We start from the raw sequence: 27,060 nt of genomic DNA, 5'->3' as shown, positions 1-27,060 counted from the left end.
AAATGTTTGCAGTCTTAATGGGGTATAGCCTCAACAAACGCTTTATGAAAAGGATTCGTTATTCTAGGCCGTATACTTTTTAAGCTATGAGCAGCACAAACAAGAAACGACGGACGCCACGCGAGTTATGACCCGTAAAGGAAAATTTAACCTATTGAATGTTCAACGCCAGGTTTAATCTTGACTTTTGAGCTTTGGTATGGGTGTGTCACAAAACAAATCGAATCGCTGTGGGGGACATTAGTGTCAAGAATCATTGAAATTTCTTGATTGATGACAGAGTGGCCTTCAAATGTGACCTTGACATTTTAGTTAGATTTCTGGGTGTTGTATAGGACACTTCGTCTCATGGGAAACATTTATGCCAAGAAATATGAAAATTCCTTCATTGACGACAGTGGTATGGGTCTGATAGTGTGACTTCGAATTGTGATATTGAATTATTCACTAGGGGTCTGGGTGTTATGCATAAAAAAGTCAAGGACTGGACAGTAAAAGATTCCTAAAAACCTTTAATCCCAAAGTCTGACTTTCAACTCTGAGCTAGTGATCCTGGTGTTGCACAGCACACACTGCCTGATTTAGGGAATATTTGTGCCAAATTATTTTGTAATCCCTCAATAAATGGCAGAATACTTAAGCATATATAAATAAGACCCTTTTAATACCATGTTAAACTTTGACCCTCAAGTGTAGCCTTGACCTTTCAGCTATATGTCTGAAACGTGTGCAATCACCTATCACCTTATGGAAAAAAGTTGTTTCAAGTAATATTAAAACCTTTGATGAATATCTGAGCTGTAATCTAGACAGAAAAAAAGCCATGTTGACTTGTGATCGCCAAGTGTGACTTCGACCTTTGAGCTAGAAGTTCTGGTATTGCCCACCATACATCATCTTATAATGGGGAATATTTGTGCCAATTATTTTTATATCCCTAAGGCTTGATGGATGGCAGTTAAGGATCAGACTCAAAAGTGCGGGCGGCGGACGGAATGACAGAATAATTGATGTAAAAGAGCAATATTAAACAGTTTAGAGATAGGGCAAAAAAAACCCAATTCATTTAAGCCATAAGCCACTGACCTTGATTTTTATGATTGAACTTACTGTCAAATCTGCGACGAAGTTCTTCTTTTATCTTTTTCATTGTTTTAAAGAATTCTAGTTGCAGTTCTATTTCATTCCCATCGGCAGTATCCTTGCTGTCAGTCTCAGTAAATTTTATTTGCATTTCTTCGTCCGTGTAATATGCTATGTTGATATCGTCATGTGTTCCTTCGATCATATGTATTTTAGCAGTTTGATTTACATCCATGTGACCATTAATATATCGAATCAGGTTTCCAACCGTTACATAATCTGTCCGATGGTGCCAGTATTCCTTGCATTTCTTGCAACCACTTGTGCCACAGGGATTTCCTACTGCATATGCCGTCAATCCTTGAACCAAAAATGTTGTAAAGCAACTCGCATCCTTAGTTATAGCATAAGCTCTTTGGTCACTCCCGCACGCATTTATCTGGACAACTTTTGTACCCTCTAAGCTTATCTTTGGTGGATTACAGCAATCAAAGAACACCATGACTTTAGTCAGCTGTTTAAGCTGTGTTTCTAGAGCATTCTGAAATTCATTTAACGTTATTCCTTTCGACTTGGATAGCTCAAAAGTGAATGTACCTTTTGCATCATCCTTCTTTCCATGGCAGCTTATATATATGATCAATGTCTCAAGATCGCTGTGCAGATTGGTTATAGCCTTTAGTACTTTATCTGACATACTTTGGCTTTCTTGACCGTCCGGTAATACTGTCTGAATTTTGTCGTCACTGTAAATAGATCAACAGAAAAAATGGAATATATACACTTAACAAATCATAATGTAAATGTTCTGCAAAATTATTAAGAAAATTGATTAACAAGAGCTGTTATATAACGCATATGGCCCTAATAATAGCCGGTCCCAGTTTCAGTACATTGGTGACTATGACCTTAACCTTTGACCTACTGAGTCACAAATTAATAGAAAACATTAACTGACCAAAGACAATCATCCTATGAAGCTGAAGGCAGTAGGCTCTATGGTTCCTAAGTTACTGAGCAAACGATTTTCAGTTTCGAGGTCACTATGACATTGTCCTTTGATTTAAGGACCTCAAACACAAAACGAGTTATTCATTGACCACCTACAATTATCTTATGAAACATGTGAACTGTAGACCAAAGAGTTCTTTACTTACTGACCCAAATATAATAGAAGTCATCTGCTGACCACAACATCCCACAAAGTTTGAAGGCAGTAGGCCTATTATGTCTTATGTTATTGAGATGAAAAATATTTTAGTCTACGACCTTGACCTTTGACTTACTGATTCCCAAAACAATAAAGGTCATCTTCTACAGGTAATCATCTTACAACCGTAGGACAAAGCGTTACCCGAAACATTTGGTGTCATCTACTGACCACAGGCAAAGTTTGACATTCTGAAACTAAACAAAATGGTCTACCTACCGAGCGGAACAATATACCCCATCGAAGGGGGCAAAATCATATTGAAATTTGCGAATCATATTCAGACAAGTTAGGAAAAAATACAGTTGTGTAATAATATTCTTTTATTTACTTAATAACCTCAACTTAGTTCCACAAATGTCACTAAAATACAACCAAATGCGCAACATTCATTAAACGCGAACTTCATATTAAGAGGGTCATGATGGCCTAATATCATTCATTTGAAGTGTAGAGCTTATAAATGCTAGAGAGTGTGCAACGAAGATTCATCATGCGGTTAATGAGAAAGAGACATTTAAATGTTTATTGCTTTTCTCTCTGACAGGAGGACGTACCGGGGACAATAACTATCAGAACAAATCAACACCTTTTACAATATATACAAATTTTAATTTACATAAAATGATTATATACAATGAATAAATGATAAATGAAAAAAAATCTGATTATAAGAAAGAAAGAAAATAATCTGAGCTCAGTATCTCTAGATATAAAGTTTTAATACTGACAGTTCCGTTTTAACGTGACGTGGCACAGTTGTTTCCGTTAATTTCGAACTTTAAGTAGCACAAAAATACAGCATATCTTCAAGTAAAGTCCTTTTAAACCGTGAATACGTTGACTCCGTTTTGGCACCCTATGATGGTAGATGATTGCATCCCTGAGCTGACTTCAGAGGATAACAAAAATCATCGTCTTTGCGGTTTACGGCACAACCATGGGACGAAAGCTCTGCGCTGGGAAAATCACATCCAGGCGAGGGAAGACAAATGAACCTCGGGTATTGTACTTCCGGGTCGTGACAGCATCACCAGGTAAAAGTCGTCTGGCGGAAGAAGCTAAAATATATAACATATGGTAAGCACCATAGCAAAACAATTACGTCAGGGCATAAAACTGCTCCTTTGGGTACACCACCGTAGGCTCCCATAAATAATACGTGCTACTTATACAAAATATATGTACTACTAAGTTCATACGTCACGTGATTAAAAAACGTCAGTTATTATTTCCATTATTATTAAAATTAATTACTTAAAAGTCTAAAGTTGAAGTATGAAAAAGATATGAAATGTTTATGATGAAAAATTATAGATACGGAAATGATAAACTGCAGCTATTATTTACAACTACAAATTAACAAAATTCAATGCAATTCACACGTTATACCATAGTTTGTATCAATATAATATCTAATGCCAAACAACAAAACGGACATTGTATGTATATGCTATAGACTGGCATACAATTTCAAATTACAATAATATATTACATACACAGTACTAGACTTGCCATATAGATTTATACATTACAATACAATGCAGTAATGGCGTTCCATAATTAAAAACAAAATGTTTGACATATGTTTTTGAAAAAGAGTACTTTACATTTATCATGTTACACAAATTTCAGTACGAGTCTTACAGCTTATATATAAACGAAACATTTTAGATTCCTCTTTCGAAATAATTTACAAAAGTCTGAAAAATTTAATAAATTATCCTGACATACCGAAACTAGCCGAAATCACACGCCGAAAAGTAAATCTGTTACAAACTTCTGTAGAATGAACAAAAAATTTACTATATAAAAATCGTAATTAAAAAATTATACATAAATCTAAAAAACAACCTTCTTACCTCGATCGAGCATAAGTTTCTACCAAGAAAAATCAATTTGACATAGATTCGTCTAATGTCGAAATGTGGTGTGCGCTGGGCATATCTAGTCCAGTCTTTTTGTAGGGTAATGTCCCGCCAAATACTAAATTTCATGGGACTCACGGCTTATGCGTGAACTGTGACTATTTGTTTTTCCACGGGAATCACGATATAGCCGGGAAATCTGACTACTTTGGCGAGGATTGAAATTGACAATTTAAGGCCCGTTATAGTGGTTTTGAGGATAAAAACATGAATTATCAACTTCTTATTACTGAATCGAATTTAATAAAATTTACATGGAAGTTATGAAATACAGGAAAACATGAGAGGTATTTTATGCTTAAAATCTGACATTTATCTCAATAACTAAAACATTTACAAAAAAATGATGCAATACCTGCATTTAAACTACAGATACAATGAGGCCCGTATGTCAGTTTGTGACAGTCTCACAACAGGAGATAATCACAGACTCTTGCATAGCTGGTAAGATCTCTCAAGATTTATATTTAGAAACACATAACAAATGATCAACCAATGAAAATAAAGATACAGTGCTCTTCTTCTGAGACTGTACATGTACCCAAAAAGTAATTCTTAGCTTTTCTGTTTATTAGCTTAAACATATTTTATTGCTCCTTTTTTAAAACATGTACAATGATAAATATATATATATATGCATATACAATTAATGATATCAAAAGTAGCAAAAGGGTTGAACCACGAGTTCTAACAACATCAGTAAACGGTTCTCCCCTACAATATTTCACAATAGTTGTATAGCAGCTAGACGGTTACATACCAAAAAAGGAAGATTATAATAAACAAACCAAATGTCAATATTGTTTGAAAACAAGACAAAAGAATTTAAGAGAAGGAAAAAAAATGTTGTTGAGAGTTCAGCATCCTAAGGCCATCGGAGTGGGTACAAGTAGTATCGTTATTACCTTATTGCCGACAGACATTGGGGGTTTATACAATATATATAAGTTAATTTACACATATATGTTCATTATCTACTTTCAAAGCGTTGAGATGACTTTATGTATTTCTGAACTTCGCTGAAAATTACTGAGTTTTCTTCATTTGATAGAGTTTCTTTTTCAAACAGGAGAGTATCTAGACTTAATGGATGAAACGTACGTGTCGCGCGAAAAAGTTGTATTCTTTGGTAACTATATAATGGACACTTAAAAAAATAATGTTCTGCATCCATACTGTTTCCACAATTACAAGTAGAGTTTATCCTCAAATTATTTCTACAAAGATCTGCATTAAGATTACTACAACGATTTCTGATACGTGCATGATGAACTGCCAGACTTCTTTCTCCATTTAGAAAAAACTTAGGAACAACAGGTGGTTTAAATTTGTTTTTTTAGACGAGATTTAAAAATATTTAAATTTTCAGCATTCCTGATAGATTCTTCTAAATTATTCCAAAGGTCTCTTGAAGATGGAACAAAGGAATTCGAGAAAATATGTGTCCGACGTGAAATTGTCACATAATTGTTATCGTTTCGAAGAGAGTATGGAGTAGAATTCGCGACATTATTAGGAAATAGATCTGCTATATAGCTTGGCACAATACCACGGTGAACTTTATATACGGTAACTAACTTTTGTATTTTTCTTATATCTGATAGTGATACCCAACCTATTTCTTTAAGAAGTCTTTCAATTGAAACAGATCTCGTTAGACCAGTCACTACACGGGCAGCTTCTTATTGTAATTTTTCAAGCAATGCCTTATCATTTTCTATGCAGCCGTCCCAGACTATTGAGCCGTATTCCAGAATTGGTCGCCTATAGGAAATGTAGATTTGATTAAGGGTTGTTCTTTTAAGTTTAAATTTCAGAGCTCTCATGGAGCCAAGAACTTTAGAAGCAGATGACATAATATTACATATATGTTCATGCCATCTGCCATCTTCACTAAAGGTAAGGCCAAGATGTTTATGATGCTCAACAAAATTTAGCCGAGTGTTTTCAAAAAAGAGAGACGGACGCTGGTCTTTACTCAAGGAGAAAAACATAACTTCAGTTTTATTCGGATTAAAGTTAACCAACCATTGGTGGGACCATTCTTGTAATATGCTTAGATCTCTATTTAAAGTGTTTTCGATAAAATTTAAGTTGTTAGAAGAGACGGCAAGAGAACTATCATCCGCAAAAAGACGGGTTATACTTAGAAGGTTTTCTGCTATATCATTTACGTATACTAGAGAGAATAAAGGGCCAAGGACCGATCCTTGGGGAACTCCAGCTGTGGTATTTTTTGCTTTTGAATATGTTGATTTTACAAATACTTTTTGATTACGATTAGAGAGGTAGTTTTTAATCCATTGCAAGAGTTTGCCATTAATCTCATATTGACGTAATTTGAAAATTAGACCATCATGCCAAACCCTGTCAAAAGCTTTAGAAATGTCACAAAACACCATACATGTAGATTGTCTTTTATCAAAAGCTTGACATATTTGATGATATATATCTATCAACTGGTAAACAGTGGAATGACCAGGTAAAAAGCCTGATTGTTTAGGGTAAATAAAATTATTTGACTGCAAATGATTATGAACGTATTTAAAAATAATTCTTTCCATTACCTTCCCTACACAACTTATCAAGGAAATAGGTCTGTAATTAACTGGACTATTTTTACTACCTCTTTTAAATAATGGCATAACAACTGCTGATTTCCAAGTATCAGGATACATTGTTTCTACTTTAAGCATTCTGTGACTAATGTCATCTGGTCCGCTTGCTTTATTTGTCATTAGTGAAGAAAGAATATCAAAAATTTCTTGTTCTTGTATAACTAGATTTTCTAAAGTAACATTGCTTTTTTGAACAAAATTTGGAAGTATAGATTGAGAATCATCAATGGTTGAGATTGAGGTAAAATAGTCGTTCAAACAGTTTGCTTTTTCTAAATCAGTAAAATAAAAGGATTTAATATTATCATTTTCCGTAGAGAGCGGAGGAATATATTCACAACCTTTATTTTTCTTTAATAATAGTTTAACCGTTTTCCAGTATTGTCTAGAATTATTGGAACTTAAGTCAGCAATTGAAAACTCTAAATTACTAACTTTGTTTCTTACTCGTTTGAAGGCTAGCCAATCAGATGGCTTATTAGAAATTAAAGCTTTATTTTTTAGCCGATCTCTTTTACAAGACATATGACGAATTGCCGAGTCGTATCAAGGCCGATCGTTGGACCTTACAGTAACAATACTAGTAGGTATACATTGCATTGCCAGATCTAAAAATGTCGTTGTAAAAAAACACAAGCTTCGTCAATCGAGCTTAGGTTAATAAAGGACCAGTCTTTAGTACGAATTAAGTGATAAAGCTTTACAAAATCAGCTCTTTTATAATTCCATATGCGCCTTTTGTATGGAGCAGAAGATATCTGTTTAAATCGAAAAAAAAGGTATGTACCGTAATGTCACTTATGTCTTTAGGCGTAATATAAATACCCGAATTCAGAACGGAAATATTATTGGACACTGCTATAGGATCAATGAGAGTCGATGAGTGAGCAGTCACTCTAGTTGGCTCGGTTATTATATTGACCATATCATTTACCAATAAAATATTACGAAAGTTACTGTTATTCATGTTCAGCTGATCTTCATTTATGTCTCCAAGAAGTAAGATATTCGACATGATTCAAATGCCTTTTCAAGACACAAATTTAGTTTGTTCCAAAATTTACTACTGTTATCTTATTGGTTTATACAAATGCTACACCCAATTCATTAGATGAATATCTTATTGCTAATACGTTTGGTAACAGTTATTTTATAGTGTTTTGGGGATATATATATATGTACATGGATACAAAATAGAAATGAAACAATTGTGCTGTTATATGAGTGCATTTTCTCAAGATGTCATTCTCAAATTCATGATTACGCTAGTGAAATTCGTTTGTGAAATTATTCATTAGAGCCAAATGTGGTATATAATTATAACAACAATAACCCGTGAGTCGACCGTAAGGTATGTGGATTTATAGGATTGTGAACAAATAGTGTATGGAATGGTGCATTAATTTGATAAATCGCCAGGGAAATGAAAAGTATTCTCAAATAAACGGAAACATTTTCATATTATTTCCTTTTACATATTTTATAAGGTTTTACCTACTATTTTAAACTTATAGCTGCTGTCGTTACAAAAGAAAAAAAAAATGAACAAAAGATTATTTGAACAATGATACATATACACTTTTCTTTCTGACATAGACGTTACATGAGATAAACAGTCACATTTTAGAATTTATACCTTTGCTAAACATATATCAGTTTTAATTGTACATAGTTTTAGTACCACTGTGTTATATGTGCCACGTGGCAAGATATACAAACAGTTGACAGTTTACTATCTTTTTCGATTCTCCCATGACATTATACCAGGGATCCTGCATCATAGGGTCGAACGGGTCAATTGGATCATCGTCCTGAATGAAGTTTTCAATTTCCTCGAAAATTGTTACGAGCCTTCGTTTACCTTGCTCGGATTCTTTGTAGTAGATTTTTCCATCTAATGTCCAATAAGAGTTAATTTTCTTGTCTTTACGGAGCTGAGAAAGTTCTCGAACAATCCGTTGGCGTTTTTTAGTTAAGTCTTCGGATACAAACACGTTGAAGTTCTCTGTTTTACAGTGTTTAAGTTTCTTTTTGCTACTGTATACTAGATCTTTGGTTCGGTAGGAATTTAATTTGACAATGATTTGACATTTGTTGTTTTTAATCTTGCCGATTATATGTGACCTCTCGATATGGTCCAAAGTAACTGGTGGCGTGATTTCCATCTTCTTGTAGATTTCAAGAACAATGTCGTCTGTCGGGATGTGTTTATCAGACTTGTATTGATTTGAACTGTTTTCATGAACATCTTGTTGATTAGGATTCTCCTGATTGGCTTTGGTAAGAGTGACGGGGACATTATGAAACCTTAAGTTGTTCCGCCTACCGTATTGTTCCAGGTCATCCAGACTCTGCTCTAAATTTCCTACCTGGTCTGTTGCAATATCCAGCCGCTTTCTTAATGATTCATTTTCATTATTGACAGAGTCCATTAACAAATTTTTATCTTTTGATTTTAATGTGAGGTCGGACACTTCCTTTTTGATCATCTCTATTTCGTTTTGATGGATTTCAAACTTTTCAATTAAAGGTTTCATAGAGTTTTCTATTACTTTGCTCAACATAGGTAACATGGCAGCCGATAAGGCTTCAATCACTGGCGGACTAGAGACAGCTGATTGCATAATTTGAGCTATGTCCGGTACCAACATCCCTTCAGTCTTGCAAGCAGATGGAATATTAGGGAGAGATCCTCGCGTTCGTCTAGCACTAGGGGCATCCATGAGTAGGCTTTGTGGACTTATAATTTATTCTATGGTTCTTTTACCACTTACTGAAGGAGAACCAATATCACTTTTATCAGACATGTTCAGCGAAGCCTCGGTTTTCAAGATCAAGTTCAAAGGTAACCGAAATTATTCGAATAATTATCAAAATAGCTCAAATATCCAAAATAATACGTTCAAAAACTTGGTCAAAACTTTGTGACTGCTTTGTAAGCACTTTCTTTAAGTTCATAACACAATGACTGTATTAATCCTGTGTGCGGCCGAACAAAGAACAATGACCGATCACTTGAAAACAACGTTACCACAGGAGTAAATATCCATTAATCGATATTAAAGTTCACCTTCTGCTTTAAACACATATTATTCCAAGTTTTAAAAAGTATTTCCAAACATTTATAACTTATTTCTTATTTATTTTCCAACTTTTTCTCTCCGGAAAATTATTTTGGTTTCACAGCCATTTTCACCGGAAGTCACCGCTGTTTATTTCAAGGACAAATTCAAAATCTATGAGATTGTAAATAGAATAAAATCTCGCTCTAGTAAATAGTTAATAAGCATTCTTGATGTTCACTTCATTATACTAGCTGCAAAAGACAAATCTACCCAAATATATCAAAATTTGATTTTACGTACAGACAGAAAAGGGTTTCTTTGTTTGAGAGAAGAATAGAATTATTATAATTTTATGCAGCTTAGAAATGAACAAAAATTAAGAGAGTCCATTAATTTTATTTATTGACCAGCAGTAACCTACATTACTACAACGGGTATGTCAAAACTAGAAAAATGAATGCAGACAGGAAGCAGACGACTTAGCTTTCACTGTGTTATGCAACAAATGTTTTTTTGCTTGATATACTTTTGTTAACCACTACAAATATCAAACAGCTGCAAGTTTAAGTTTATCATGCTTTCAATACTAGAATGAAAAGTGGATATTCCTTTTAAATGAAAATCATCATACACAAAGATCTAGATATCCTTGGTAATTGCTACTATCAATTTTCTGTTTGGGGGCCTCCGTGGCCGAGTGGTTAAGGTCGCTGACTTCAAATCACTTGCCCCTCATCTATGTGGGTTCGAGCCTCACTCGGAGCGTTGAATTCTTCATGTGAGGAAGCGTCGGTGCGACGTTAAATAAAAAAAATGCATTTTTTACAGCCAAAAGATTGTTTTCATGCAAAGGATTTCTTAAGCAGTACATTTTTTTCTGGTCAGTTATTTCCCAAGGGGAAGTTTTCCTGCTAAGAGAAATTTTTCTAGTCACGACTGGTAAACAACAGAGCTACCTCTTTTAGAGCTTTACGGTAAATCGCTCTGTCGCAAATTCCGAGTTAGTAGATGTCGCGATAAAAGAACGTCAACAAATGTGAGTGTCATCATATTTTTGTATTTTTACAAGTATTGTATTGAATATCAGAAATCGGGGAATGGTAGGCGATGTAGATTTGATTTAACTTTACAGAGAGCTTAAAGTTCGTTTATCTATTCTTGATTTGTAGTCGTGGTAATGTTTACCAGCAAGCTGATTTAGCGGTGAACTGGGCTGTTTCGTCATGAAAGCACTTTCATTGACACATATTTGCATTTTAAAAATGACATCAAGGAGCAAACTGAGTAGGCGTGAGATAGCTGTAAGGTATACAATGTATTTGGAAATAAAATGTGTATCAAAAATTGCTTGAAAGTAGTAATATTCACTTTTTATAAGTAAATATTTATCTACGAAAGGCAGAAAGGTATACGTTGCCTTTGTAGATTTCCAAAAAGCTTTTGATTCTGTGAATAGAAATACATTATATGACTCTGTCTTAATTAGTGGAGTGACGGGAAAACTTTTAGATACTATACGTTCTATTTATGCATCTGTTAAAACTAGAATTATATGTGATAATATCTATTCTGAAGCCGAAATTACCGGCTATATAGACTTTCCAGTTGGCTTGAGACAAGGTTGTTGCTCGAGTCCAATTCTTTTTATTCTATTTATTAACTAATTACACGATTTTTTAAAAATTGGGGGTGTGCGGGGCATTCAACTTACACCAGAGGATATTGAAGTCTTTCTCTCAATGTTTGCGGACGATATAGCGCTGATGTCCGATACAATTGTTGGTTTACAGAAACAGTTAAATCTTATATATTCATACTGTCAGAACTGAATATAGTTGTCAATGTAAAAAAAAACAAAAATTGTTTTAAAAATGGTGACCGTCTGTCCAAAAAAGAGAAATGGTATTATAATAATGAACCAGTTGAATGTGTAAAGGGATTCAATTATGTTGGTTTTTATTTTTCAAGTAAAATGTTTTTTCATCTGATGGCTGAAAATATGGCTGTCAAGGCAAAACGTGTATTATTGTCAATTTTGTCATCTATGTTTAGTCTTATGCCTTTGAATCATAAAGCTTATTTTAAGACCTTTGACACAAAAATTGCACCTACTGTATTGTATGGTTCAGAATTATGGGGCTTACAAAATGTGGAAAGCGTTGAAAGAGTACATATTTATGCATGTAAGCGTTTTATGTTTGCTCCGTTGCATACATGCAATATACCTGTATGTGATTGTGGCAGGTTCCCATTACATATTTATTCATCTAAACGTGTTATAAAATTTTGGCTTCGAATTTTACGAATGCCCGAACATCGTTATGTTAAAAAATGTTATGGAATGCTAAGAGTGTATGATAAATTAGGTTATGACAATTGGGTTACCCGACTTCGTAAAAACTTGTTTGAGAATGGTTTTGTGTATGTTTGGGAGAATCAGTTTGTAAGCAACAAAAAGCTTTTTGTCGTACAATATTTACAACGTATTAAAGATCAGTACTTACAATTATGGTGGTCGAAATGTGAAATCAGTTCAAAAATGATAACGTACAGAATATTTAAACAATCTATTGCTTATGAACCGTATCTTAGTATTTTAAGTTATAGAAAGTTTAGAAGAGCTTATGTATGTTTTGGAACATGGTGGGGGTAAGAGTGAGGTTGGGTGCCCACCATAAACCGGTTTAAGCTCCCCAGTGGTGTTTTTGCCACTGACCGTTCCAAGGCGGTGCCCCACTGTGTTCCTTTGCTTGTTCGTTTTGTCCTCGTGTGTTGGCTTTGTGTGTGTGCGCGCGCGTGTGTGTGTGTGTGTTTGTGGTATGCACGTCTGCGTGCTGTAGGTTTCGTTTTGGGGAGGCTGCGATTTTGGTACGTGGCATTCCCTTTTTGATATTCGTCTTTGTTTTTTGGAGCGTCTGCTCACATTCTTGAAATCAAAAGAGATCGTTACAAAAATATAGATAGAAATTTACGTTTTTGCCCTTCATGCACCTGTACTGTGGAGACTGAATTTCATTTTTTATTGGTTTGTCCATACTACGTTTAATTAAGATGTAATTATCTACCACAAAAGTATATTGATAATCCAACGTTGACCAAGTTTCAAGCAGTTATGACTAGTAAAGACGAACAATTGGTTAGGAGTGTGGCAATGTGTATTTACTATGCATTTGAAAAACGTAAATGTTTAATGTAAGTTGGGTTTTTTAATAAATGCTGCTAAACTGTTTATTGTACTGAACTGTTTATTGTATTGTGACTGTATGTTCAGTATATATTATCTGTACCAGGGCCGGTGGCCATATAGTAATAAAATGTTTGATTTTGAGTTTGAGTTTATTGTGAGGGACAGCTCTGTCGTGAAGGAGATAATAATGTCGCCAAGGAGATAGCTCTGTGTTACATTTACAGTTTTGAACAATGTTGATCGTTACAGGATAGTAGTTATTTCCAGTTACAAGATACAAATAAGTTGTCACATTTTATATTTATACAACATGTGTATAATACATCTTACTTTATACTTTCTTGTATTTATTTTGCTTGTTTTGTTTAGTGCCGTTTTTACCAGCACTTCTGAATTTCAGCACCAGTACTACATTGTTCTCCGCAAGTAACTGTCAACTTCTCCATACAAATGATTTCAGACACACTCAAATATACAGGGAGAACATACGCTTCACCCGAGGATCTGACTCAAAGCCCACGATCAATAGATCTGAACTCACTATTGAGCTAAGCGGACTATATTTTCTTAGAACGTACATGTGCAAAATTTTCTCTAAAATAAATAAATTCAGTTAGAGAAAATGTACTACGTGAAATAAGCTTGTGAAAAGCAAAAGATGCGTTTACAGGGTTACCCGTGATTTTTTCAGAGGTCAACTTTAGTCGCAATAGCTCTTAATCTTGTTTACATTATGTATAACACTTAACACATAATGACACCATAATAACTTTTCGTAGAGGACACAGGCAGTTTGGTTGTACGTAAACGCATTGTACTTTGTACAAATAACAGGGACACTGTGACTTCTTTATTATACGAGCATGTTCAAATGCATTTGTGAATCTAAAATCTTAAGTTTAAACAGTTATACTGATTTATCAGTTAAATAAATTTATAGGACAACTTTTCCTAAAAGTTTATTATGATGTATTTAGTGTGTATACAATGTACGCATTAAAATAACAACCTCAATTTCACATACAATAACAGACAAAATTACTAAAGTGATCGATCTTCTAAATGTTAGAACTTCTAGTATAATTGGAATTGTAATATTGCTTTTTCCATTTCCACCAATCAATTTTTATTTGAACCAATCAGATGAGTTATTAACAAGCGTTTGGCTGAAAGTAACTGGAGTTCAGATTTAGGGTAAAATTATCTTTCTGTAAAAGTCAAATTTCGTCATATTATGATGTAAGCTCAATAGCATCAGACAAATGCAAAATCAAGAAAAACAGCATGCCTGAGCCGTATTTGAACCGGGGCCGCTGCGGCAATCAAAACTTTCCCGCGTCGAAATACGTACTTCAAAATAGATAAAATAAAGGTATTTACCTACTTTACACAAATACAAACGCTATTTAATTTTGAATGCAAAAAACCCAAATAAATAAATAAATAAATGGAAAAACAATTAATTCACACGTTTGTCCATAACATATATTGTTTTTGCTTTTTTATATATTTCTTCGTTAAAAAACAACAACAAAAATGCGAGTGTGCAGCCATAAGAATTATAAAACCGTGATAATCATACAAATGTATATCGAAAGCTGGAATCTCAGGTTAAATATATATATATTTTTAATTTCTATTTCACTTTCAAAAAGTTGAAAGCAAGGCTCTGATTGTCTAGCGGAAATATCGTCTGAACGTGACCCTCAAAATTGTACATATATAGCCTTAACAAACAACTATATCAAAGTAATAAGCAAATTAATACATATATATTATATTTATGTTGAATGGAACCGTGACTGTATATTATCATATTATTTCAAAAGAGGACAACCAACGTAAATACTGTAAACTTCTCAATATAGCATAAAAATTATGAACACAGAGCTATGTTATAAAAACAGAGCTATCTCCTTGGCGACATGACTATCTCCTTCAAAACAGAGCTGTCTTTCACAATAAAAAAGTGAATATTTCTTCTCGCAAACCGTTTTCGGTACAAATTTTATTTCCAAATACATTGTATACCATACAGCTATCTCACACCTACTCGATTTGCTTCTTGATTTCAGTTTAAATGCAAATATGTGACAATGAACGTGCTTTCATGACGAAACGGCCCAGTTTACTGCTAAATCAGCTTGCTGGTAAACATTGCCATGACCACAAATAAAACATAAATTAGCGAACTTTAAGTTCTCTGTAAAGCTGAATCAAATCTGCATCGCCTACCATTCCCCGATGTTTGATTTTCGAAACGATGCATGTAAAAAACATAACAAGAGGGCCAAGATGGCCCTAAGTCGCTCACTTGAGAAGCACACCATAACAATGTAAACTTGTTTGACCTAGTGTTTTCATGAAAACAAATATTCTGACCAATTTTCATTGACTGGACTAAATATCTTGAGTGTAAACAAGTATTTTCTTTGATCTGACCTAGTGACCTAGTTTTGACCCCACATGACCAAGATTCGTGCTTGTCCAAGATTCCATAAAAACAATTATTCTGACAAAGTTTCAAGAAAAATGAGCAAAAAGTGAGCTCTAGAGTGTATACAAACTTTTCCTTTGATTTGACCTAATGACATGGTTTTTGGTCCCACGTGATCCACATTCGAAATCGTCAAAGACTTTATGATCAACATTCTGACAAAGTTTTATGAAGACAGAATAAAAAATGTGGCCCCTAGAGTGTTAAATTTAAAGGCACAATAAAGGGGAGTTAATCTTAAAAAAGTAGTCCACATAATAATCCTTACCAGGTAGCGATAGGTCAAAAAACACCTAAAAATTGGATGTAACATGCATGTTGTACTACAGAAAAGTGGTCTCGATTTTTCCCTACGGCCAGTAACAAGAAAGTTACAATATAAGCTATTTATAGTAACAACAAAGGGAAGAAATTCTTAATTACGGACCTGGTTCTTGCGCATGACACTCCGTCTCATGAAGGTAAACAATTACATCAAAATCCCTAAATGATTGAAAAAGAAATGCTCCGGAAAATGGAAAATGTCATTTTTGTATCTGACGTTTGAACCTTGACCTTAGAGCTAGGAGTCTGAAACTTGCGCATGACACGTCGTCTCATTATGGGGAACATTTGTACCAAGTTATTTCAAAATCCCTTGATGAATGGCAGTTATGAACCGGACACAAAACAGACCCTGTTATCTTTGACCTGTAAGTGTGACCTTGCTCTTGGAGCTAGGGGTCTGGATCTTTCGCATGACACGTCATCTCATTAGGGTGAACATTTAAACTAAGTTATTTCAAGATCCCTTCATGGATGGCAGAGTTATGGACCGAACACGAAGTGTGACGGACGGAAGGAAGGACGCACGGACGGAAGGACGCACGACAGAAGGACGGATGAACGGAAGGACCCAGCCTATTTCTATGTCCCCCTTTTTTTCGAAAATGTCAGGGGACAAAAATAATCCGAGATTTCATGCAGACAAACATTCTGCCAAACTTACATGCACTTTAAATGAGAAATGCAGCCCCTATTGAATACACTTTGTTTTGACTTTTGACCCCAGATGACCCTGATTCGAATTTGGGCCAAAGATCATGAATTTAAACATTTTGACCAAATTTGAAGATATGGTCATAAACATGGCATCTAAAGTGTTATCAAGCATTTCCTTTGATTGAACTGGATGACCTAGGTTTTGACCTAACATGACCCAGATTCAAACCTGTCCTAGAGGTCATCAAGACATACATTGTGATCAAAGTTCATGAAAGATGCAGTTCCTACTGCATGCACAACGTTTTTCTTTGAGTTGACCTTGCGACCTAGTTTTTGACCACAGATTACCCGTATGCAAACTTGACCTAGATTTCATCAAGGCACCATTCTGACCAAATGTCATGAATATGCAGGGTAAAATGCAGCCCCTATTGCGTACAAAAGGTTTTTCTTTTGTTTGACCAGGTGACCTAGTTTTTGACCTCAGATTACCCATAATCGAACTCGATCTAGATTTCATCCAGATAAATATTCTGATCAAATTTTATGAAGATCTGTTGTAAAATGCAGTCCCTATTGCTTACACAAGGCTTTCCTTGTTTTGACCTAGTGACCTAGATTTTAATTCAAGATGACCTATATTCCGAATTAACCTAGATTTGATCAAGGCAATCAAACTGGCAAAATTTCCTAAAGATTAATTGAAAAATGCAGCCCTTATCGCATATACAACGTTTTTCTTTGATTTTTCATAGTGACCTAGTTTTTGACCATAGATAACTCATATTCGAATCTGACCTAGATTTTATCAAGGCAATCATTCTGACCAAATCTTATGAATATCCAGTGTAAATTGAGCCCCTATTGCGTACACAATGTTTTTCTTTTAATTTGAACAGGTGACCTAGTTTTTGACCCGTGATGAAATAGAAAAAGTGGAATTTCCAGAGGTTGTTCAACACGACAAAAACAAAAATGTTGCAGGCTCGGTTTGATTGAGCCTGTTCATGGACGTTAGTGGAAATGCATGCTCACGTCCACGCCCTCTAGCCCCGGGTTGAACAGAACTCAACATTTACAAATGCTAAAAGTACAAAAAGCAATTTAGAGAAATCCGCAGATGTATTCATATGGCGGTGCACATGGAACCTTCAATGATACACGTATTGTGGTCCCAAGATAAAATAAAGTGTTTGCCCCAAACGAGAAAACAATGGGCAGAACTAAACAAACTGGGATTTAGAAGGGGGATCTGAGGTTATGGAGCCTGCATATCACAGGAACTGTCAAAATTAAAAAGCAGGCACCATATCCAAGGGGTGATTATACAATACCCAAGGCTATGATAGCGGGAGTACTGAAACCGAGACCATATTCAAACCTAACTTAGACTACATTCAGACAAATATTCTAATCAAATTTCATGAAGATCCGATGTAAAATGCAGTCCCAATAGCACACACAAGGTTTTTCTTTGATTTTACCTAGTGACCTAGTTTTTGCATCCAGATGACCCATATTCAAACTTGACCTAGATTTCATCAAAGCTATTATTTTGACGAAATTTCATGAAGGTCAATTGAAAAATACACCCTCTATCACATAAACAACGTTTTTCTTTGATTTGACCTAGTGACCTAATTTTTGACCCCAGATGACCATATTCGAACTTGTCCTAGATTTCATCAAGGCAATCATTCTACCTAAATTTTATGAATATCCAGTGTAAAATGCAGCACTTATTGCGTACACGAGGTTTTATGTAATTTGACCGAGTGACCTAGTTTTTGATCCTAGACAGCCCATATTCAAAGTCGACCTAAATTTTACCCATACAAACATTCTGATCAAATTTCAAGAAGATCTGGTGTAAAATGCAGTCCCTATTGCATACACAAGGTTTCTTGATTTGACCTAGTAACCTTGTTTTTGGCCCAAGATGATTCATACTTGAACTTGACCTAATTTTCATCAAGACTATCATTCTGACCAAATTTCATGAAGATAAATTGAAATATATAGCCTATATCCCATATACAATGTTCTTTGACTTGACCTAGTGACCTAGTTTTTGACCCCAGATAACCCATATTCAAACTTGACTTAGATCTTCTCAATGCAATTATTCTGATCAATTGGAAAAATACAGCCTCTATCGCATACACAAGCTAAATGTTGACAGACGACAGACAGACGCCGGACATCGAGCGATCACAATAACTCACAGGAGCATTGCTCAGGTGAGCTAAAAATATGATGACACTCACCTTTGTTGACGTTCTTTTATCACAACATGTACTAGCTCGGAAGTTGCGACAGAGCGATTTACCGTTTACCTCTGAAAGAGGTAGCCCTGTTGTTTACCAGGCGTGCTAGTCATTTTGTTTTCATCAGACAATTCTCTTAGGCGTGTTTTTTCCTACCCAGCCGTTTTCCTCTAAACGATTTGCATATTTCGCAGCGTGCGCTATCTTTAAGCAGGAAAATACCTTATTACAGTTTGTAAGAGTATGCGGAAACCGCCTAATAAAGTTTTCATACAGGTTCCTTTAGAACAAATTTGGTCGGATTTAATTCAGTAGTTCACCTTCAGTTTGCCAAATAACCATTAATGAGGACAGAAGCATATTAGAAATACTTATTTGAGAGACTGCTGTGATTAAATTATTTCATATACGTTCTCATAAAAAGTAAAATATAAACAGTTATTCTTTAACAAAGGTACATACCTTACTCCCATTACTAGCGGGGCTTTTGATGTTATTACATTTTTAAATTTACTGACATCGCTTTCGAAACGTTTAGCCAAATCCGGATCTTTATCGTTTCCCGCAATCAGCAAGGCGCCCCAGTTATGTCCTGAAATTAATTAAAGACTGTATTACATATCAACAGAGTATAATCAATAGAAAAAAAAATAGAAACCCATATGTCACCAACCAAGACAAAATGAAAATGTACACTCAGTTCATGGACTGTAGTGGAAATTTATGCTACCATTCATGTTCTCTAGCTTTTGGAAGAGCTGAACTCAAAATCTGAACATGTTTTAAGAATTAAATTATAAATAAGAGACATTCGCAGATGTGTTTATACGGCAATGTACATGGAACCTTCAATGATACACTATAGCGTGATTCCATGAAAAGCGGCATATGGTCCACAGTAAAAACTAGAACTGTCATAGAAATGACGAATACCCCACAATACGGTCTAGTCAGAGAAGAATGGCAACCATAAGAAAGACATGGCCACAAGAAGGTTCAATTTAAATCGAACTTGACCTGTATTTTATGATGTTACACATGTGTACCAAAATGTATCTAAATTTGTCAAACCTTTTGTGAGTTATTGTCCGGCAACTATGAGCTTGGCAAGTTAGAAAGGGGCCATAACTACATATAAATTGGTGGTTTTAGCCAAAGTCGAACTTTTTTTTTGGATTTAACGTCGCACCGACACATGATATGTCATATGGCGACTTTCAAGCTTTAATGGTGGAGGAAGACCCCAGGTGCTCCTCCGTGCATTATTTTATCATCAGCGGGCACCTGGGTAGAACACTGACCTTCCGTAAGCCAGCTGGATGGCTTCCTCACATGAAGAATTCAACGCCCCGAGTGAGGCTTGAATCCACACCGATGAAAGACAAGTGATTTGAAGTCAGCGATCTTAACCACTTGGCCACATGTATTTTATGATGTTACACCTGTGTACCAAACACATTTAAATCTGTCAAGAACTGTCACTGGAGTGTTTAATGACTCCAATGGTGAATGAATATTGCACAATAGCTTGAGTCTGTGTTAAAAGATATCAAATAATAAGAGAGGTACAGATAAAGTGTATCAAACCACTATATTTGTATAATTCTATGCGAAAAGGGGGCATAATTCATGAAAAATTGGTGCAAGATTATGCACCTTGTGTCAATTATAATGTGGGTGATGATGTGGAACAACTACTTCAAGTTTGAAACAAATGCATTTCGCAATAACTGAGATATAGTAAAAATGCATCAAAATTAACCTTAAATTCTAAGTAAAGGGGGCATAATTCATAAACAATTGGTGTCAGAGTTATGCACCTTGTGTCACATGATGTGGGTGATGATGTGGAACATCTATTTCAAGTTTGAATCAAATCCATTTAGTAATAACTGAAATATTGTGAAAATGCATCAAAATTAACCTTAAATTCTAAGTAAAGGGGGCATAATTCATGAATAATTGGTGTCAGAGTTATGCATCTTGTGTCACATGATGTGGGTGATACGGTGGAACATCTATTTTAAGTTTGAATCAAACCCATTTTGTAATAACTGAGACATAGTGAAAATGCATCAAAATAAACATTAGATTCTAAGTAAAAGGGGGCATAATTAATAAACAAAAGGGTCATGATGACCCTGAATCGCTCACCTGAGTAATAGGAATCACATGTTTCAAATGGCAAACTGATGCTAAAATATTAGAAAGTAGGTCAGTAGGTCAAATCATCATTGAAAGTCAGTTTTAAAATCGGTATGCAAAACTGTACATGTCATCCAAATTTCAAGGCTGTATCTTAAAAAACAAGAAAGTAGGTCAGTAGGTCAAGGTCACAGTAAGGTGACCCGTAATCACTTGGGTGCATCAGGTAAATACAATTAAACAGTCTAGGAAATATGATCTGATAATTTTTGAAGTATTTTCTCCTACATAACTCGTATAACAAGTGACTCCCAGGGGCATAATTTGAACAATTCTGTTAGAGGTCCACTAGGCAATGCTACATACCAAATATCAAGAGCCTAGGCTTTTTAGTTTCAGACAAGAAGATTTTTAAAGTTTTCTCCTATATAAGTCTATGTAAAACTTGGGACCCCCTTTTCATCCCAGGGGCACAATTTGAACAATCTTCATAGAGGACCATTAGATGATGTCACTTGTCAAATATCAAGGCTCTATGCCTTGCAGTTTTGGACAAGAAGATTTTAAAAGTTAGTTCTGCATGGAATGAAAATCTTTTAATAATTTTGAAAAGGGACCATCCAAGGATCATTCCTGTGAAGTTTGGTGTAATTCTGCCCAGTGGTTTTCAAGAAGAAGATTTTTTTTTAGACACGACGGACGACTGACACCGCACGACGCATGACGGACGACGGACATTGACCGGTCACAAAAGCTCACCATGAGCCTTTGGCTCAGGTGAGCTAAAAATTGGTGTCAAAGTTATACACCTTGTGTCAAATGATGTGGGTGATGAGAACGGCTAATGAGAAGAAGTTGTTTAAATGTATTTCTATTTTCAGCTCTAGCAGCCCCTACAGGGGGCCAAATGACCCCATTTTAACAAACTTTGCAGAGGGCCATGATGCTACATACCAAGTTTGATGAAGATCAATCAAGCGGTTCATGATAAGAAGTCGTTTAAACGTATTTCTTTTTTTTAGCTCTTGCGGCCCTTAAAAGGGCCAAGTGCCCCCATTTGAACAAATTTGGACCTTATAATTATGCTACAGACCATGTTTGATGAAGATCCATTAAGCGGTTCATGAGAAGATGTCGTTTAAATGTGTTTCTATTTTTAGCTCTAGCAGGCCCCTCTAACAATGCTAAAGACCAAGTTTGATGAAGGTCCATCAAGCGGTTCATGATAAGAAGTCGTTTAAACGTATTTCTATTTTTAGCTAAAGCGGCACCTAAAAGAGACCAAGTGCCCCCATTTGAACAAATTTGATAGAGGACCATATTACTAAGTTTGATAAAGATCCATCAAGTGGTTCATGTTAAGAATTAAATGTATTTTTTATTTATAGCTCTAGCGGCCCCTGAAAGGGGCCAAATGCCCCCATTTGAACAAAATTGGGAGAGGACTTTATAATGATGCTACAGACCAAATTTGATGAAAATTAATCAAGCGGTTCATAAGAAGAAATCGTTCAAAGTTTTTTCTATTTTCAGCTATAGCGGCCCCTAAAACGGGCTAAGTGCCCCCATTTGAACAAAGTTGAAAGAGGACCTTATAACAAAGCCACAGACTAAGTTTGATGAAGACCCATTAAGCGGTTCATGAGAAGAAGTCTTTTAAATGTATTTCTATTTTTAGCTCTAGTGGTCCTTAAAAGGGGCCAAGTGCCCTCATTTGAAGAAATTTGAAAGAGGGCCTTATAATAATGCTACAGATGTTGATGTAGACCCACCAAGCTGTTCATGAAAAGAAGTCGTTTTTCTATTTTTAGCTCTAGCGACCCCAAATAGGGGCCAAATGCCCGTATTTGAACAAATTTGATAGAGAACCTGACTAGGATGCTACAGATCCAATTTGGTGTTATTCTGACTAGTAGATTCAGAGGAGAAGATGTTTAAGTAAAAATGTGGACGGCGGACGGCGGACGCGGGACCATCCACCCTATACTAATAGCTCACCCTGAACCTTCGGTTCAGGTGAGCTTAAAGCAAGCACCATTAAACAATACCTTTCGGTTTAAAGGATCAAGCCTTCCTAAGATAAAATAAAATATTATTATACCCGAGACTAAACTATCCGTTGTTATATCCTTATTTAGAATACTAGTATACTTCACTTCGAAGACAACGCAAATGACATACATCAGACCTGGGGTCAATTACTTTAAAATGTAATTAATTAAATTACAATTACATTGAGAAATGTCCAATTAAATTACAATTACCATTATATCAAATTTAACAATGTAATTAATTAAATTACAATTCATAGCAAATTGTAATTAATTACATTCAATTACAATACCAAATGTGGTACTTCTTACATGAACACTGTAGCAAAGTTCTTTTACTTTTTACTACATATACATAATAATTCACCTGTAAACTGATTTAAATTATTTCAAAATTGAATTTAAGCTCAAAGTAAAATGTTTGTTTGCGGGAAATCATCATTCAGTCTTTAATATTATTGCAAAAGGAGCTAAAAGTCAGCCCAAATTAATAGTTAATACATTGTCAAGCAGAATTCGGTTAGAGAAGAATGATGCATGTAAAGTCAGGTATTTCTCTGAGGTCTGAATTTCTCTGAAGTTTATATGATCATGGTTCTGCAAGATGTTTCTAATTTAACTAGTATACTTCAGTATTTAATCATTTACATTTTAAACATATATTTAAATTTTTTATTCTTGACACTACATGTTATCCAAAGACCACATTGAAAATAAGTTGTAAAACATTCATAAGCCATCCTAGAATAACTGTGTCATTAAAACTGTAGATTACTCATAATGTCTACAATAATTATATTTTTTATCTTGTTAGAACTGTGATGTCAATTGCTATGTTGTTTGTATCATTGAATACAACAAATTTTATCACAGATAAAAATGATATGCTAAGCATTTCAGTTTTTGCTCTGATAAAAATCTAAATAATAATGATGCAAATAACAATTTCAAATCATAATTTGATCATTTTCTCCAAAAACATAGTGACAAACATCATCAAAGATTACCAGTTGGTTCTAATAAGACAATTATATCAGAACAAAGGAGCTATGTCCAAGGGATTAACACCTACCATAATATTCTATTATTATTTTTCACAGCTATGAAATGCAAATTAGCATGTTAAAGCGAAGTGTCACTGGTAATAAACGTATATATACTATTTGCACAACAAACTGGATTAGCATGTGCCATGTAATTGGAAAGTAATTGAAATGTAATTGTCAGTTACACCCCAAAACTGCTCTGTAATTAATTAAATTACAATTACATGTAATTGATAAATGACCCAATTACAAATTACATTCAGTTACTTAGGAAATGTAATTTAATTGCAATTAATTACAATTACATTTTTAATTACTCCAGGTCTGACATACATAGACACTATAAAGTAAAGAAACTCTTTCGCCAAATTAACAAGAAAATATTGGTAAAACCAATGGCTGCTCCCCCAAATTATTACAAAAATAAAGCGAAACAGAAGTGGAATTCACTGACTGGACACATATAATTTACTAATGTTGAATGATTAAAGGCTGTAGCTATAGAAATGTGAAAGTAGATCACTAGGTCAAGATCAAGGTCAACTCATGTCAAGAGTCATCTAGCCACTTAAAACTATACATGTGGTCCAAATTTGAGTGTTGTAGGTTGTGGACAAGAAGATGTCCATGGGTGTTACTTATGTTTAGTGTATCTGAGAAATGGCGTGTATTTGTAGTCAAAATGTTACGCATTTCCCACCCATTTCTTAAAGTTGGCCAAATAACGTTTAAAGTTGTGTTATAATGATGTTACAACGAGGTAAAAAAGATGTTGCATCGACGTTACTTTTGTTACGTGTGTCTAAGAAAAGGTGTCTATGTCTAGTCCATTTTCTAAAATCGGCCAGAACACGGGGTAAGTGATGAAGTAAACAATTTATAACAATATATTTCATGATCTATAATCATGTTACGAGATGTTAAAAGTATGTGTCGAAACTACGCCAATTTGTACTCTAGGTGAAAGTGGTACATCATATTAAACTGGCGAATATTTAGGGTGATTTATAGATTCGTATTACTATTTTTGTATCGGAAACATCAAAACATTAATACATTATGAGTTACATATCTCCGTTAGAATTTTGGGATTGATAAATTATGTTAAATACAATGTAGTGGTATTTTTAAATGATTTATCACTTTATCCCATCTTATACAATGGCTTAAGCAAAGTCGCTATTTGTTTGCAAAAATAATATATGCTTGTCAGTGTGACTTATGGGACAAATTGCTATATACGAGGGTTGATCAATGAATTCGTGAACACCTTCCGCTGATGGTTTGTTCCGGGTTAAAAGCAACAACGGAGAGTGTAGGAGATATCTCTGATCATTTTCGCGAATAAGGTGAGTAAGCTTCACATAAAACTTCCATCACATTTACACAGAAACAAAAAATTACTACAACCATACAAAAATCGCCGTAGCTAGAGCAAACATTAACGTCAAAACGACGTCAGTGTTTTATTTTCTAAAAGTAATAGCAACTAATTTCAACACAACGTTCATGTCTATGCACCCAACGACTAAAAATGTTTGTATAAAATGAATTGTCGAATGATCTCAACAGCGCTAACGCTCTGCTCTGTAGATCGTCAGACCCTGTAAACCTAGGTCCCTTTATTTCGACCTTTAGCCTGGGGAACAAGACGAAATCACAAGGGGCGATGTCGGGTGAGTATGGCGAGTGTTCCAAGATCTCGGCCTCTAGCTGAATGGTGGTGGTTGTCTGTGTTTCACCTGCTCGGTGGCTGGGAGCATTATTATGATGTAGAATTACGTTTTCCTAGTCAGCGTAGGCGTCTGATTCATTGCCGTAAGTAGGTTCCGACGGATGACCTGAAATCGCCATAACCTGAATAAACTAGAGCTATCACTGAAGGTGATGAATGTACCTCCATCACACATTGACACAGTACATTGCAATTTGACGCACACAATGTGAAGCAACAAAAAAAAAAAAAAACAAAGTCAATAACTTTGGAGATTTATTTTCTTAAAAAAAAACATAACATGCACTATGCACAACTAGGGTTGGTACTGATCACTTGTATGAGGTTTCATTAAATTGCGTGCAAGGGTTCAGGAGGTTAGGCGCGCACAAGATAATTGCATATGCAGACTCTATGTATATAGTTTAGTAACATAAAATATCCCATAAATTCGCCGAATATTTTTCTGAAAGAACCTAACATGCACCATGCATAAGTATGTTTAGTACTGATCACTTGTGTTTCATTACGTTATGTGCAATGGTTCGGGAGATTCGGCGCGCACAAAATTGCATATGCAGACTCTATGTATATAGCATAGTAACAAAAAACAAAGTCACATAACTCTGCAGAATATTAATCTAAAAGATCGTAACATGCACCATACATAACTACAGTTAGTACTAATCACTTGTGTGAAGTTCCACTAAACTGTGTGCAGGGGTTCGGTAGATTAGGCGCGCACAAGACTGTATATGCAGACTGTATGTATACAGGATATTAACAAAAAACAAAGTCCCATAACACTGAAGAATTTTTTTCTGAAAGAACAAAACATGCACTATACACAACTAGGGTTACTACTGATCACTTGTGTTAAGTTTCAATAAATTGTGTGCATGGGTTCAGGAGATTAGGCACGCACAAGATTGCATATGCAGAATCTATGTATATAATATAGTAACAAAAAGCAAAGTCCCGTAACTCTGCATTTTTTTTCTGAAAGAATCTAACATGCACCATGCACAACTACAGTTGTTACTGATCACTTGTGTGAAGTTTCATTAAATTGTGTCAAGGGGATGAGGAGAGTTGGTGCGCGCAAGATTGTGTCTACGGACGGACAGACAGACAACCTTAAACCAGAATACGCTCCTTACAACTTTGTTGTTTGGGATTACAAAAACTGTTAAATTAATGTTACAGTATTATTATTATCATTATTATTATAATTAGTATTAGTAATTGGTCATACCTTCGATTAG

The 27,060-nt window shown here is 35.0% G+C and overlaps 1 protein-coding gene across 2 annotated transcripts in view; it reads right to left on the bottom strand.

Annotated features, from left to right (window-relative positions):
• Positions 1-27,060, bottom strand: part of LOC128548550 (uncharacterized) — a 351,915-nt gene that overhangs the window by 60,927 nt on the left and 263,928 nt on the right. The window contains exons 19-20 of one of the 2 annotated variants that reach the window (XM_053523737.1): positions 19,302-19,431; positions 1,087-1,829 (exon numbers count right to left, since the gene is read on the bottom strand). In XM_053523737.1, the coding sequence (XP_053379712.1) occupies positions 1,087-1,829; positions 19,302-19,431 (873 nt within the window). The remainder of the gene's footprint in view (positions 1-1,086; positions 1,830-19,301; positions 19,432-27,060) is intronic. The other variant, XM_053523738.1, reaches the window with a different exon arrangement.

This window comes from Mercenaria mercenaria, chromosome 14 (assembly GCF_021730395.1).
Source record: "Mercenaria mercenaria strain notata chromosome 14, MADL_Memer_1, whole genome shotgun sequence".
NCBI classification, from domain to species: Eukaryota; Metazoa; Mollusca; class Bivalvia; order Venerida; family Veneridae; genus Mercenaria; species Mercenaria mercenaria.
This window is presented reverse-complemented; position numbering and strand designations above follow the sequence as displayed.